The sequence below is a fragment of the Crocodylus porosus genome, unplaced genomic scaffold (genome assembly GCF_001723895.1).
Source record: "Crocodylus porosus isolate Cpor-Errol unplaced genomic scaffold, CroPor_comp1, whole genome shotgun sequence".
NCBI classification, from domain to species: domain Eukaryota; kingdom Metazoa; phylum Chordata; order Crocodylia; family Crocodylidae; genus Crocodylus; species Crocodylus porosus.
The window spans coordinates 168007011-168019674 of record NW_017728886.1 but is presented as its reverse complement, the minus strand read 5'-3'; the positions used below and the strand labels follow the sequence as shown (position 1 = coordinate 168019674).

General features: G+C 38.9%; 1 protein-coding gene across 5 annotated transcripts in view; it reads left to right on the top strand.

The window, feature by feature from the left end:
• CNDP1 (carnosine dipeptidase 1) overlaps positions 1 to 10567 on the top strand; it is a 49292-nt gene extending 38725 nt beyond the window's left edge. For 3 of the 5 annotated variants that reach the window (XM_019544977.1, XM_019544986.1, XM_019544996.1), the window contains exons 6-12: positions 2355 to 2552; positions 3896 to 3980; positions 4868 to 5028; positions 7271 to 7435; positions 7729 to 7870; positions 8032 to 8179; positions 9306 to 10567. In XM_019544977.1, coding sequence (XP_019400522.1) covers positions 2355 to 2552; positions 3896 to 3980; positions 4868 to 5028; positions 7271 to 7435; positions 7729 to 7870; positions 8032 to 8179; positions 9306 to 9423 — 1017 coding nt within the window. In that variant the 3' untranslated portion in view covers positions 9424 to 10567. The remainder of the gene's footprint in view (positions 1 to 2354; positions 2553 to 3895; positions 3981 to 4867; positions 5029 to 7270; positions 7436 to 7728; positions 7871 to 8031; positions 8180 to 9305) is intronic. The other 2 variants (XM_019545009.1, XM_019545003.1) reach the window with 2 other exon arrangements.
• Positions 10568 to 12664: the final 2097 nt, after the last annotated feature.

Here is a 12664-nt window from a genome sequence, read left to right as displayed (position 1 = left end):
TCTGACATGAATACTAGCCACTTCACACAGGCCTAGTAACCATCATATCACAACTGTTAAATTGTCTGGATACTGTTTTTGGATTTCTCTAGGTGTGAAGACTTGTGTTTCTCTGCAGCCACTGCAATTACAGGTGATGGGTCCTGAGTGGTCCAACAGGATGCTTAGAGGTCTCACGAGACCTGTTTTGGCTCATTTGTATATCAATGGGGCAAATTTGCAGTAGCTTGAACCGGTGATGGTTTATTTACAAAACTCCAGACATACACTAAATGATCGAGATATGTATAATGCCTTAGACACTGGATGCCCTGTTTGGAAAAATGTTAGCATGTCACGTACACGGCATCCTTTCTCTATTCAATGCACTTTTTACAGGTTTTGCTAGAAATGTATATTTAGTCTTTTGTCTTCCTTAGTTACCTTGCCTTCACTGGCTCAGCCTTTCGTTTGGCTCTCTTAGCTTGGAATGTTAAGTCTCTGTTAACAATTTTAACCATCACTTTTAGTATTTTATGGCATGGGTCTGGTATTGGGTACCGCAAGCACTCCACTGTCTGAACACTTAATGGGTTGCAAGTCATTAGAGGAGTTTGATTTTCTTGTGGCAGTCCTGTTGCTACAGTCTGGTCTTGACTCTGCATTTACAGTGTCTCTTGCATTTTTTACAGTGTCTCTTGCATTTTTGTACAAGAGACACTGTACAACCTTTCACAGTTTTCATATGCAGCACTAGTCGCCTATTATAAGCTAATGAGGTTGTGGCTAGCTTTCTACACTGTGCTAATCATTGAAATCAATAGCTACCACACTGGCATTTTAACAACTGAAGCTAAGAATATCTGTCTTCCTGAAGCGTCTCTCTAGAAAACAGCAGAGGCCATTATGCAACCAATGTGAACAGTTTAATCCAAATTTAGTTTTGGTCATTTGGTAAAGCATTTATGAAGTTAAATAAATCTGTTGAAGTCCAGGCATTTGCACCTGGGTGCAATGTGAGAACTGAAGTAAAACACAAAACATCAAGTTGTGTATGAAACTTAACCTCCATAATCAGAACATGAATCAGATTGGAAAGCTGAGGTTGACTTGCGTGGGATGTGCAAGCCTTTCTAAACACTCGATGGCCATGACAGAAATAGTTTGAGTAATTCTGAAAATAGCACTTATAATCTACCAACTCTACAGCTTCACTGGTGCTCACAAGATATCAGGAGTACAACAGGACACAGAGGTTTTACTAACATGAGACCTAACCACTTCTGTTTGGGCCATATGGTAGTTAAACAGCCATCAGTAGACCTATGTCAATCATCTTGCCATTAGTCTCAGCTGCGAGCACTGGTGGAAATGTAGCAATGGATAGTACAGAGGAATTCTTCAGTGAAGATGAAACACATACCTTATGCAGCTACAGAAAATAATTGAAAATAATTTAGCCCCTTAGAGAAAACAGTTAGCAACTTGATTAAGGTACCCACTTACAAATGCAATGTTATGAAATCTTCTGAAGGCTAAGAAAGCTGATTTGTGCCATCTTGAGAAAAATGAAAAGAGAGAAATACCATAAGGAAAAGAAATATCATCTGTGACACTGCAGCTAGAAATAGGCATTGCCAAATTAAACATATCAGCTGGGCTGGAGTGTGTTACAACACATCTGATCCACTTCATTGGATAAAATGCACATCATTCCTTGTTCCACCCTTGATGGTGCAGTTATGGGCTGATATGATCTCTGGAGCCCTGCTTCCCCACTCAGCAAGACCTGTCCCCCATGATCATAGGAGCAAGTCTGGCTGAGTGGGGATGGTGAGACTCTCCCCCCACTCAGCCACACTCACTTGCAATTGGGGGAATGGGTCCAGCTGAGTGGGGAAGCCCAACTTCCCCACTTGTGGAGAGGCACTTCGAGATTCCCTGGGGGTGTATCTCTGGAAGTGGGGAAAGAGGCCATCAAGCCTCCAGAGCACCTACCCAGGTTGGTTGGAGAGTGCAAGCATACTCTTTTGCCACAGAGCTAATACGTATTTCCTGCAATAAAGCAACAGAGTCTATTACTACTTTTTGTCACACCACTGATTTTCCTTTAACGCAGAACGACAAAGGGTAGCAATGTCTATTTGCTCACTGTATGTGCCATCATAAACATGTTTATGGTGGCACAAATAAGACACCATGCGACATCTGTTTCCATCTTGCATGAATCCAGGCTTGCCTTTCTAGTGGGATGGAATAGGCCACCTGCTTAAATATCCCTTTCTTCAAAGTATACTATTGCTCTTCATTATTGAAAAACTGGCCATTTACCCAGGCTTTGATTTTTATTTTATTTTATTTTTTTTCCCCCATAGGATATGCCAGTGAACTTCAAGTTCATTATTGAAGGTATGGAAGAAGCAGGGTCTTTAGGGCTAGATAAAGTTGTCAAAGAAAAACAGCATTTTTTCTCTGATGTTGATTACATTGTGATTTCGGATAACCTTTGGCTTAGCAAGATGAAACCAGCCCTCACCTATGGGACTCGTGGGAATGCCTGCTTCTTTGTGGAGGTACAAGACTAAATGAGAGTGGTTTGTATTTGGCATAGGTCCTTGGGCAGAGGGTAGTGATATACCTTGTGTCCACTCCCATCTAACCCCACCACACACCTTTATGTATAGAGCAACACTGATTGAGTGCAAATGTAATACATATGACTAGGGGTCTTTCCTCTTCATTCTATCTGACCTCCACATACTCTCCCCCAAATTCAATTCACTTAACCCTGTCATGTTCCTGTTCTATTCACCATTTCCCCCATGTTTAGGCCCTCATTTTCATTCTCTGAATGTCCATTTCCTTCCCTTAAATGTTCTCCCCCTCTTACATTCTCCTTCACAGACCACCTCAATCTCTCCGTTTTCCTTTATTCCCTGTTTCAGAATCAGTAGCTGCTGCTTTTGGCACTGGTCGGTATGATTAGTGTTCAGTATGAGCTATCTGCCACAGGGTGCACAGCTTGGTGGAGGTCCTGGGTAGAGAAGACCAATGCAAATAGTCCACTGTAACGTATTTAGCAAGCAGAGCAAACCACCCTTAAATATGGGTAGGGAAGGATAATAAATTCACCAGTTAGGAAGTACTTGAACTCACAAAATTGAGGAGTTCATAAGGGAAATATCTTACAAAATAATCCTTAAAGAACTACCTCAAAATCTGCTTCCGTGCCTCTACTTGAACAAGCCATGGTGAAAAAGAATAGCATCATCAAAACTACAAAAATGATCCACATCTGTTACTAAATGGTCTGACAGAACAATGTCTGGAAAAGAATGGACAAGTTTATTGGAAAAAAAGTTTAATTGGTAAGAAACTTATCTAAAAATGTATCTGAAAAGGAAATCATTAAATCAAATATTTTCCTCTACTCCAGAACTTTATAATGCAAAAGTTTCCTAAACTAGCTCTTACATGTTGAAGTCTGAAATATGTTTAGGTTGGAAACAAATAAGCTTAACATGAGGGATTTGGTCACCCAAGGTTAGAGACATTTAGCAATTTGCAAATGTTTTTGCTCAAAAAAGTATTTTTAGGCAGGGGGGAAATCAGAGGAAGAAGGTACTTTTCAAAGGACCCTGCAAAGTAGAAATAACCAAATCTGTCTCCCTTGTTCCTTGTCACAAAGCTACTCTTTCATTTCCAGAAATTACACGAGACCAAATTTTTGACTGTTTGATTTCCCTTTTGTAGGAAAGTCTTTCAGATGTTTTCCTACAAGTATCTACTTTCTTGTTTTTTAACTGAGGCCAGAAGCAATAAAGCTGTAATTATCTCAGTTTCCATGGAACACTAATGATTTAAAAGCATTGAAATGGTATATTTTGTCTCAATTTGAGTCTTTTTCCTCATATAGGTGGAATGTGGTAAGAAAGATCTTCACTCAGGAACCTTTGGAGGCATCATTCATGAACCAATGACTGATCTAGTAGCCCTGCTTGGTAATACTGTGCATCATTTTACTCAATAGTAACTAATAGGGAAGGCTGAACCCTTTCCCACTACTGGGGGATAGTTCTATGATTAGTTGGTTTGTATAAGCATCCTGAAACTTAGATAATATATGTCTTAGCTGAATTTGTGAAGCTGGCCTGTTGCCTTCGGCAGGAATCTTGGGTGCTTAAAAATACACGTCATTCTAAGTACCTTGCTGAATCTTGATTTGTCCTGGCCTCATTGTCCTACCTAAAATACAGATATTTTCTACCATCTCCACTGGTGTTAGCAGCATTGGCAGCACCAGCTGAGACAGCTCACCAGTTGCTGATACTATTTTCAGCGCCATAGACCTGATAATATTTATTAGGCCTGCTTCTTAGACCCATTCAAGAAAAGCCTAAGTGAAGCAGGACTCTTGTGTTCTTGATGCTCATGTAGCTAGTAGGACATCAGCAATGGTAGGAGATATTCCTTCTATGGACAGGGATTTTGTGGCAGCTTGAAAGCTAGACTAGATATGCCATTAGTGAAGGTTTCTGAATTCTAGGCTAATTCTTAAGTATGTGGAATAAAGATCCATGTCAGCTACTGGCTCTGTTCCTATTCATATTGTCAGTAGCAGCCCAGTAGCAGCTTTTTAAATAAAAATACTCTACATTAGGCAGTCACAACCTTGAGGGCAGCAAGTAGTTTCTAGGGCCTTGTGACTTTTCACATACTATAAAAGGTAAATGGGTGTGTGGGTTAGAAGGAAAGGGGGTAGAAGTCCTGGCACAGAAAAGTGGAATCCCACTATGGAGAATGGGAACCATTGCTTTAAATGTAAAAGAAGATGTTGTCTACCTCAGACTACCAGCACCTGTATCTCTCTGTTGGTATCTACTCATAGACAGCCTTGTGAATATGTCGGGTCATATTCTGATCCCTGGAATCTATGATGATGTTGCTACCCTTACAGAAGAGGAGAAGAAGTTGTATGAATCAATTGAATTTGATCTAGAGGAACATAAAACTAATGCTGGTGTGAAAAAATTCCTCTATGACACCAAGGTATGGTAGCATCTTTATTAATGATCTGTAGAAAATGTTTAAATGACCTATTACCTTCACTTGATAACTTCAGACTTCACTGATTTTTTTTCAAGGAATAGTGAACACAACAAAATAAAACAAAGGAATCTAGATCATTTCAGACTTGAGTAAAAAGTTTAAAGAGAAACAGAGAGAGAGAGTGCCCATCTGGTCAAATGCAAACTAAGATATCTGGAGAAATATAATCTGAACTATAATTTTTTAGTGAAAAGGGATAATGCAGAAAAACAAGGAAACCATAAGAAAAGAAAAGCCATAAGGTAAAATGGGTAAACACTGTTTTTTAAGCAAGATTGGGAAGTGGATAGCTGCAGAAAAGTTGATGTGATTTTGCTATCTTTATATATTTAGTTCAGATGTTGATGTCTGACAGACATAGCAAAATAGTCCCCCTTCACAAGCCTTTAAATTGCAAGCCAAATAGCGAACTATCGTTTATATGTCAGTGAGGGTATGATTTTTTACTTTTATTTTTCCCAATATATTTATACTGCTAAGAGCCCTGCTGTGAATGCAGTTATTCCCATATAGAAGTCCCTGAACTGGAACAAGCTATACCAGTAAAACAGTTGTATAAAAGTATGAATGTGGCCAGACAAACAAACTGCCATGAAAGGTAAGCTAAGGTGTGAACTTAGTGCGTTGCAAATGCCAGCATGTATATTAGTTAGTTAGTTTCAAGGCATCAAATGCCAGCTCTTAGTTTTCACTCATTTCCTGGCTACCAGAAAACAAAGCAATTTTTCTGTTGCAACAAGACAGACAGATCACAAAGGGTAAGAATGTGTTTAATACTGTGGATTTCCACTTGAAATCTCTGGGTTCATCTGGCAAAATGTGTTTGCCCACCTAACAGTGCTAACATTGTATGGCATCCTGCAGCATCCTCGAGAGGATCTCAAGGCATCCCCAGACTGTCTTGGCATCCTGGCTGAGTATCACTCTTCTGAACTAAGGAGATTTTGCCACTTTGGGCATTTAAAGACTTGCTCTGGGAAGGTGGGGGGGACACTTTAATTAGCGAGCGATACTACTTAAAAGCACCAAAGCATCATGTATATTAGCATCCCAGTGCTGAAAAAATGGCTGTGTGGCACTTTGAACTAAAGCGCATTCAACAAGCTCTAGTTCAAAGTGCCCTACCACCATATTTCAGTGTGGGGATGCTGATACACATGACACTGGAAGGTGCTAGAGTACGGTAATTTCTGCACTCCAGCAAACTCGATTAATCAAGTCTACTCCAACATGCTGAATTTACAGTGCATCAGAGCAGCCTTCCTGCACGTGTATAAGTGCCCTTTCTGTACCAGGATTGTTAAAGTGCATTAAACTCCCATGTGTAAATGAGGCATAACTATCAACAAAAATGGAAATTGAAAAGAAAATAATATATTCTACTCATAAGAGTTTTTTTGTGTGAATGCCAATCATATTTATTTTCCTATATTTTCCTATATATATTTTTTTTATGTTGCCATCTTAAATATTTTATTTTCATTTCTTCTCCTCTTCCTCCAGAGAAGTAGAAGGAATTATTTACTGAACACTGTCCCATTATTGCTTTCATTGTTTAGATATGAGGGATGCTATATTAGAAAAGATTGTTTTCCTTTATAATATGAAAGCTTCTCAATTCTGTTTAGTCAAGCCTATTCCATTTGAAAAAATTCCATTTTATACTGAGTAGGCTACTAGTTCTGAAATCAACAGCCAGTTAGACTAGAGGTGTGCTTTGCTTTTGTGTCGCTTTTTGAAGTCAGGTCATTGGCATCAGAATTTGTATAGCTCAGGATAAAAGTACAGTTTTATAAATGGGGAAGCAACTCAAATTATTATTCAACCAAATATGAATGAGTAGCATACACTGCATCTAGAGATTATCAAAATTTGTAATCGTTCTGTAAAATGTGAAATATGAAAATATATAAATAATTTGCTCTTTCTGTCACATGAATCTCTCTTTTCTTTCAATTATTTCTATGCTTTAGGAAAATGTTGATTAAAAAGAAGTAGCAGAGTTTACCTGGAAAGACCTTTTGTTGACAAAGGGGGGTTTAGTCACAAATCAATGAGCTGTAAATTACAGGAATGATCAGGTACAAATTTTGGAATGCAAGACGTTTGGTTTTTGAGTAGATTAATCCTGCCAATTGTGAATTGCTGTACATTTTTTTATACATTTGTTGTTTTTTTAAAGGAGGAAATACTTCTACATTTGTGGCATTATCCTTGTGTCTCTATCCATGGTATCGAAGGAGCTTTTTATGAACCAGGAATTAAAACTGTTATACCAGCAAAAGTAATAGGAAAATTTTCTATTAGGCAAGTCCCACACATGGCTCTTGCAACTGTGGAAAAACAGGTAAATTTTAACCTTTGGTCTAGTGCAAATCAAGTCCTTGGTAATTTCAGATGTCCTATCAACATTTAAAATTAACAATCAGAATAATTAATGGTCTGTTTCCAATACATGCCTGTTTATGAGGTTAGGTGTGTAAGCAGAGGGCTGCTCATGCATCATTGGGATCATATTCAACCAGATATAAACAAGTAGCATTCACTGGATATAGAGATGAACATAATTTATGTGTACCTTTTTGTTTGAAGGATGAAAGATCTATAAACACTCGTAATAAAAAGGCATTTTCCTTGTAGGTGACACAGTATTTAGAGGAAGTATTCTCTAAAAGAAACAGTCCCAACAAACTGAAAGTGTCTATGCCAATGGGTGCAATGCCTTGGGTTGCTGATATTAACAGTCCTATGTACGTAGCAGCCAGAACAGCAATTATAACAGGTTTGTTTGGGTTTTTTTTCCATCTTTAACACCTGTCTTAGACCTTTTTTGAAAGAATTGCGACTTCGACTAAAGGTAAGAAGCTTTCCTAAAACCAACAATTCTCCTCTAAGGAACATAATTCTGTAGATGCAGGAATCAATTCTTTCCATGTGTTTCAGTTTTTGGAGAAGAACCAGATATGATCCGGGATGGATCAACAATCCCTATTGCCAATATGTTCCAGAATGAAACAAGGAAGAGCGTGATGATGCTTCCAATTGGAGCAGCTGATGACGGGGAGCATTCTCAAAATGAGAAAATAAGCAGGTTTTAGTTTTATGTTTCAAGCACCATAAAAGAAGTAGGGAAAAAACTGGAGTCCTCCAACACTCAGAGCAATCCCAGGACACTGAACTTCACCTCCTGGATTCTGGTGACAGCCCCATCTCTGGGCCACAGAGTATAGCCGATTCTTATCTATCATCTTCAACAAGATTTTGTTGTCGTGCCCCATAGGGAAAAGAGTCACCTTAAATCCAAACCACACAATTTCTCACAAACCAGTTAGCTTTCCTTTAAAATATATCACAGGTATTTTTTGTTACCAACGTGATTTAAAAACATGCTTTTGCCATTGGAGATCAGTATGTTATATAACAGCATTTTAATCAGAAAATTTACGATGGGATATTATTTATATGTGTAGCTTAGTTTGGGGGGAGGAGAAAAGATTTTACTGCTTTTTATTTGTGTTGGCCTGAAGAGCTAGATGTAGCTAAGCATATGTCTGTATTGCAGTGACTACAGCTCAAGCAGATCTCATGTAAAAGTAGCTTTAAATTAGTTCAGGAATTAGTACAAGTTTAGACACAACAACATTGAGCTGGGCTTAACCACCTGAATATTTATTTCGTTTCTCAGGTGGGCTTTACAGCCCATGCTGAGCTCCATATGGCTGTGGATAAGTAGGGAATACAGCAGCACTCATCCTCCACCTTTTCAGTGTAGACCCATGCTATAATGCTGTGGGTAGGAGGGCTAAAGTAAAATTGGAGTGCCCCAGAAAGATGCATTATGTCCCTTAAGTCCTTAACTCACTCAGTTCCTCTAGTGCCCCTAGGCTCCTTCTGCCATGTGCACAAAGTAAGTCATGCCAACTCTGTGTCTTCAGGACCAGAGAGGAAGATTCGAAGTCTCCAGTGTAACAATTAATTTTGCCTATGTTTGATATGCTGTTAATTGATGGGGAGAGATTTGGCATCACAGCTGGCACTAAGAGGCATGCTTATGGGACTCTGGGCACTTTTCACTTCAAGCACTTTATTTGTCCCTTCTTACCCTTTCTCCCAATTAAACAGCCAGTCAGAGAATCAGGCCCTTCTGAATCTGCAGAATCAGTTTGACAGCACTGCTCATTTTGTTTCATTGTCTGTATGTCTGTATTTATTCATAGGTATAATTACATTCAGGGAACAAAACTATTTGCGGCCTTCTTCCTGGAGATCTCAAAGCTTCATGGACAGTTACAGATAGCTTCCAACACAACGAGTGTGCCAACTGAGGAACCCTGAAAAAGGAAAACAGCTAAATACCTGTTTATGAACTAACCTACTGCTTTGCCTCTTTGAAGAAACATGTATTAATAATTAAAAACACTTAGAAATGCACTAAATGCTTGAAGCTGTTGAAAAATTTAAATGTATGCAACTGCTTGGAATATGCACTAAATATGTATGATTATCAGCCGGTAAAGGATCTTAGTCCTAAGGCAGTAAAATTGGGGCAAAGGTGTGTCATGCTTATCAAATGGAATGTTTCACTGTGTAACATCAGACTTTAAGGCAATGGGAAGAGGAAAATGTTGTTAATTTTATTAAAATTAACTTTATTTCCTGTTTTGTAGTTTGGCCAGCATAGTGTTGTCTAGTTCACATTCCAGTTCGTAAACAAAAGCTGTTCACAACACTGCTTCTTCCCTCTTGGCTAAATATGAACTGGGGGGAAAAAAGATATCACTGAATTAACCTCTTCTCCATCCACTTTTTCTCCATAAAGGTTACCTGATGCAAGGAATAGCCCTGTACTACAAACTCTTACTCTTATGAGCAGTTTGTCTGAAATCAATAGGATTGTTCCATAAATAAAAGTTTGCAGGTCTCCATGCAGCTTTTTTCTGTTTGATTAGAATCTCCTGCTGTTTTGCAGTTTGGCACGTTATTACAGATTTTCCTGTGATTCCTAGATGTGACTTCCTGTAAATCAGACATGAAGTCACTCATGAATATCTGTTCTGACTAAAAGCCTGTGACCTGAGTAGGTGTTTTAGCTTCAAACTAACTGACTCCACATAGCCTTAACTTTTTATTAAGTATAAGTTTTAGGCTGATACCTTGAACAAAGACAAGTGATATATTTTGAAACTAAGTTAATAATTATGAAAAGGTTACTTTTGTTAGATGTTTGAGTCAAATGTCTAGAACAGTTTTCATGGGAAAGATGACACAGAATTGTGTGTCCAGTTCAGAATTGTGTGTCTAGTTCAAATCTATATCTTTGTCAAATCAAAGTCACACACAGTCAATGTACACAGAAAGAACATTATCGATCCAATTTTAAAAAAAAGAGCTTTATTTTGTATAAGAAAATAATTTTGTGTAAACAGTCTGCCTTGCTATTATCATAGAGAGTTTATATATAATAAATAATAGAAACTGGGCAGTGTCTCTCTCTCTCCCCCCCGCCCCCAATAATAGGGAGAACAAGGGTGATTAAAGGGCAGAAGGTTTGGAGTCAACCATGAAAATATTCATTAGCAAGCCTGTGGAATCTGCTGAGGTGAAAGAAGTTTTCAGGGTAAAATGCTTTGGCTGACTTATAGAAAAATCTTCAACTAAATTTGCATTTTTAGTGACACTACTATGCAGTAGCCTAAAAATACTGCTCAGTAGCATATTAGCACTGTGCTGTGATGCATTACTGCACAGTATTATTAGCCTACAGTGCAGTTAGTGTCTCGTGTAGATGCACTCACTGTATATAGTCTTTAAAGAAACATTCTATTCCTTTTTTTTAGGGATTTTCTGGGAGGAGGTGGAAGGCTTTGGTTGGTTGGTTGGTTGGTTGAGTTTTTTTGGACAGGTTCCACAAAAGGAAACTGTCTCTCATAAAATGAAGGGAGTTTGCTCTCTGTCTTAAACTCTCAGACTGCAGTTAATTCTTGGGTCAGATTTATTTCTTTTGATAGGCAACACTTTCTCTTAGGAATCTTAGCTTAACTATGTGCCGTTTGGAACCACCTGTTTTTCAAACTGGAGTATGGTGTTTAAATAAACAAGTTGCACCCGGGAAATAGAGAGCCCATATCACCAACTTCTTCTCCAATAGGAAACTGATATGTAGGGCCCCAACATCTGCTACTGCTCAGCAGGAGATAGCAGTATTATACCCATTTTATAGATGAATAGACTAAAAGAGTGGTTAATGAAATGATATGAACAAGGTGCGAGTCCTAGACTAGTCAAGAATAGTAAACAACATCTAACAACTGGCCTTACACTCTAACCATGAAGCTGCACTCCCTCTGGCAGCTTTTGCTCAGGGCTTCCTGAAGGTTGGGATTCTGGGAGTTCCCTCCAGTTGGATCACTGAATTCCCTAACTCGACCATCTTGGGCTGCAAGAAGGCATGAAGAATCATCCAGTCCCACTGATATTTCCTGCTGCCCGTGGCTTACCCACAATTCTGCTACAATTCCTCAAACTCACTGGCACTACTCTTTGCAAATATTTTATCCTCCTAGACAATTTTCTATCCTGCCATCATGCCCTCCCCCCTCCCCGACCCTGAGCTGGCACCAGTACCTTTGTCAAGTCTGGCAGAAGGCTGGGCAGGGTGGCACCTTAGAAACCAGCTCAGCCAGAGAGACATAAGATTTTTCAGCTGACTTAATCAGCTGCTATGAATGCTTTGTCTATAAACTGAAGTCTTTAAACTAAAGCAGGTAAGAAGCCTTTAACTGTACTTCTCTGAACTGATAATGTTCTTTGTGAGGCACTAACTGCTTGCATCCTTTTCCAAAAAAGGCAGCTGCTTCCATGCTGTTGGTTGCTTTTCATTCATTGCAGAATAGAGCTCTGGGCTGGAGAGCTGTCTTAAGTTAACAACATAGGCAACTATACTAAGGCCAGAAGCCAGGCAATATATTTTGTGTGTGTAATTATTTCTGGCTATCATTGATCAGCATAGAAAAATAATACACTGTGGCAAGACTGGCAGGAAATTAGGGGGTAAGACCAATTATAGCAAGATTACAAATCTTGAGCAAAATTTCGTCTTTGCATTAATCCAGCCAGTTCAAGAAATAGAATGCCACATCTCAGAAATGAAAGGAAATGAACCAATGGGTAGGAAGAATATATTCCCCAGGCAGGCTGCTGTCAGTGAAAGCAGAACCTGAAAAGGGGTTCAAGATGATCAGGGCAGCTCATTTACACAGAATATTTCTCATTGAAGCAACTGTTTGTTCTAAAGGAATCATTAACAAACTCTTTGGATAAACCAACATAATGGTAAGTAGGAGACAGAGGTCAGGGAATGGCTTATTGGTCTACAATCTGCTACAGCCTGAGACTGTCCAAAGCTTGTCAGCCTGAGACCATTACTTGGCAGCACTAATGAGGCAATTTTGGAAGCTGTTTCACTCCACAGCCATGGTAAAGCATTTCCTCTTTCATTTTTATGCATTGTTGTTGCTGTTTTGCATAAAGTAATTATGCCTAAAGATAGTTCAAGCTTTCCTGGAAAAAAAAAAAA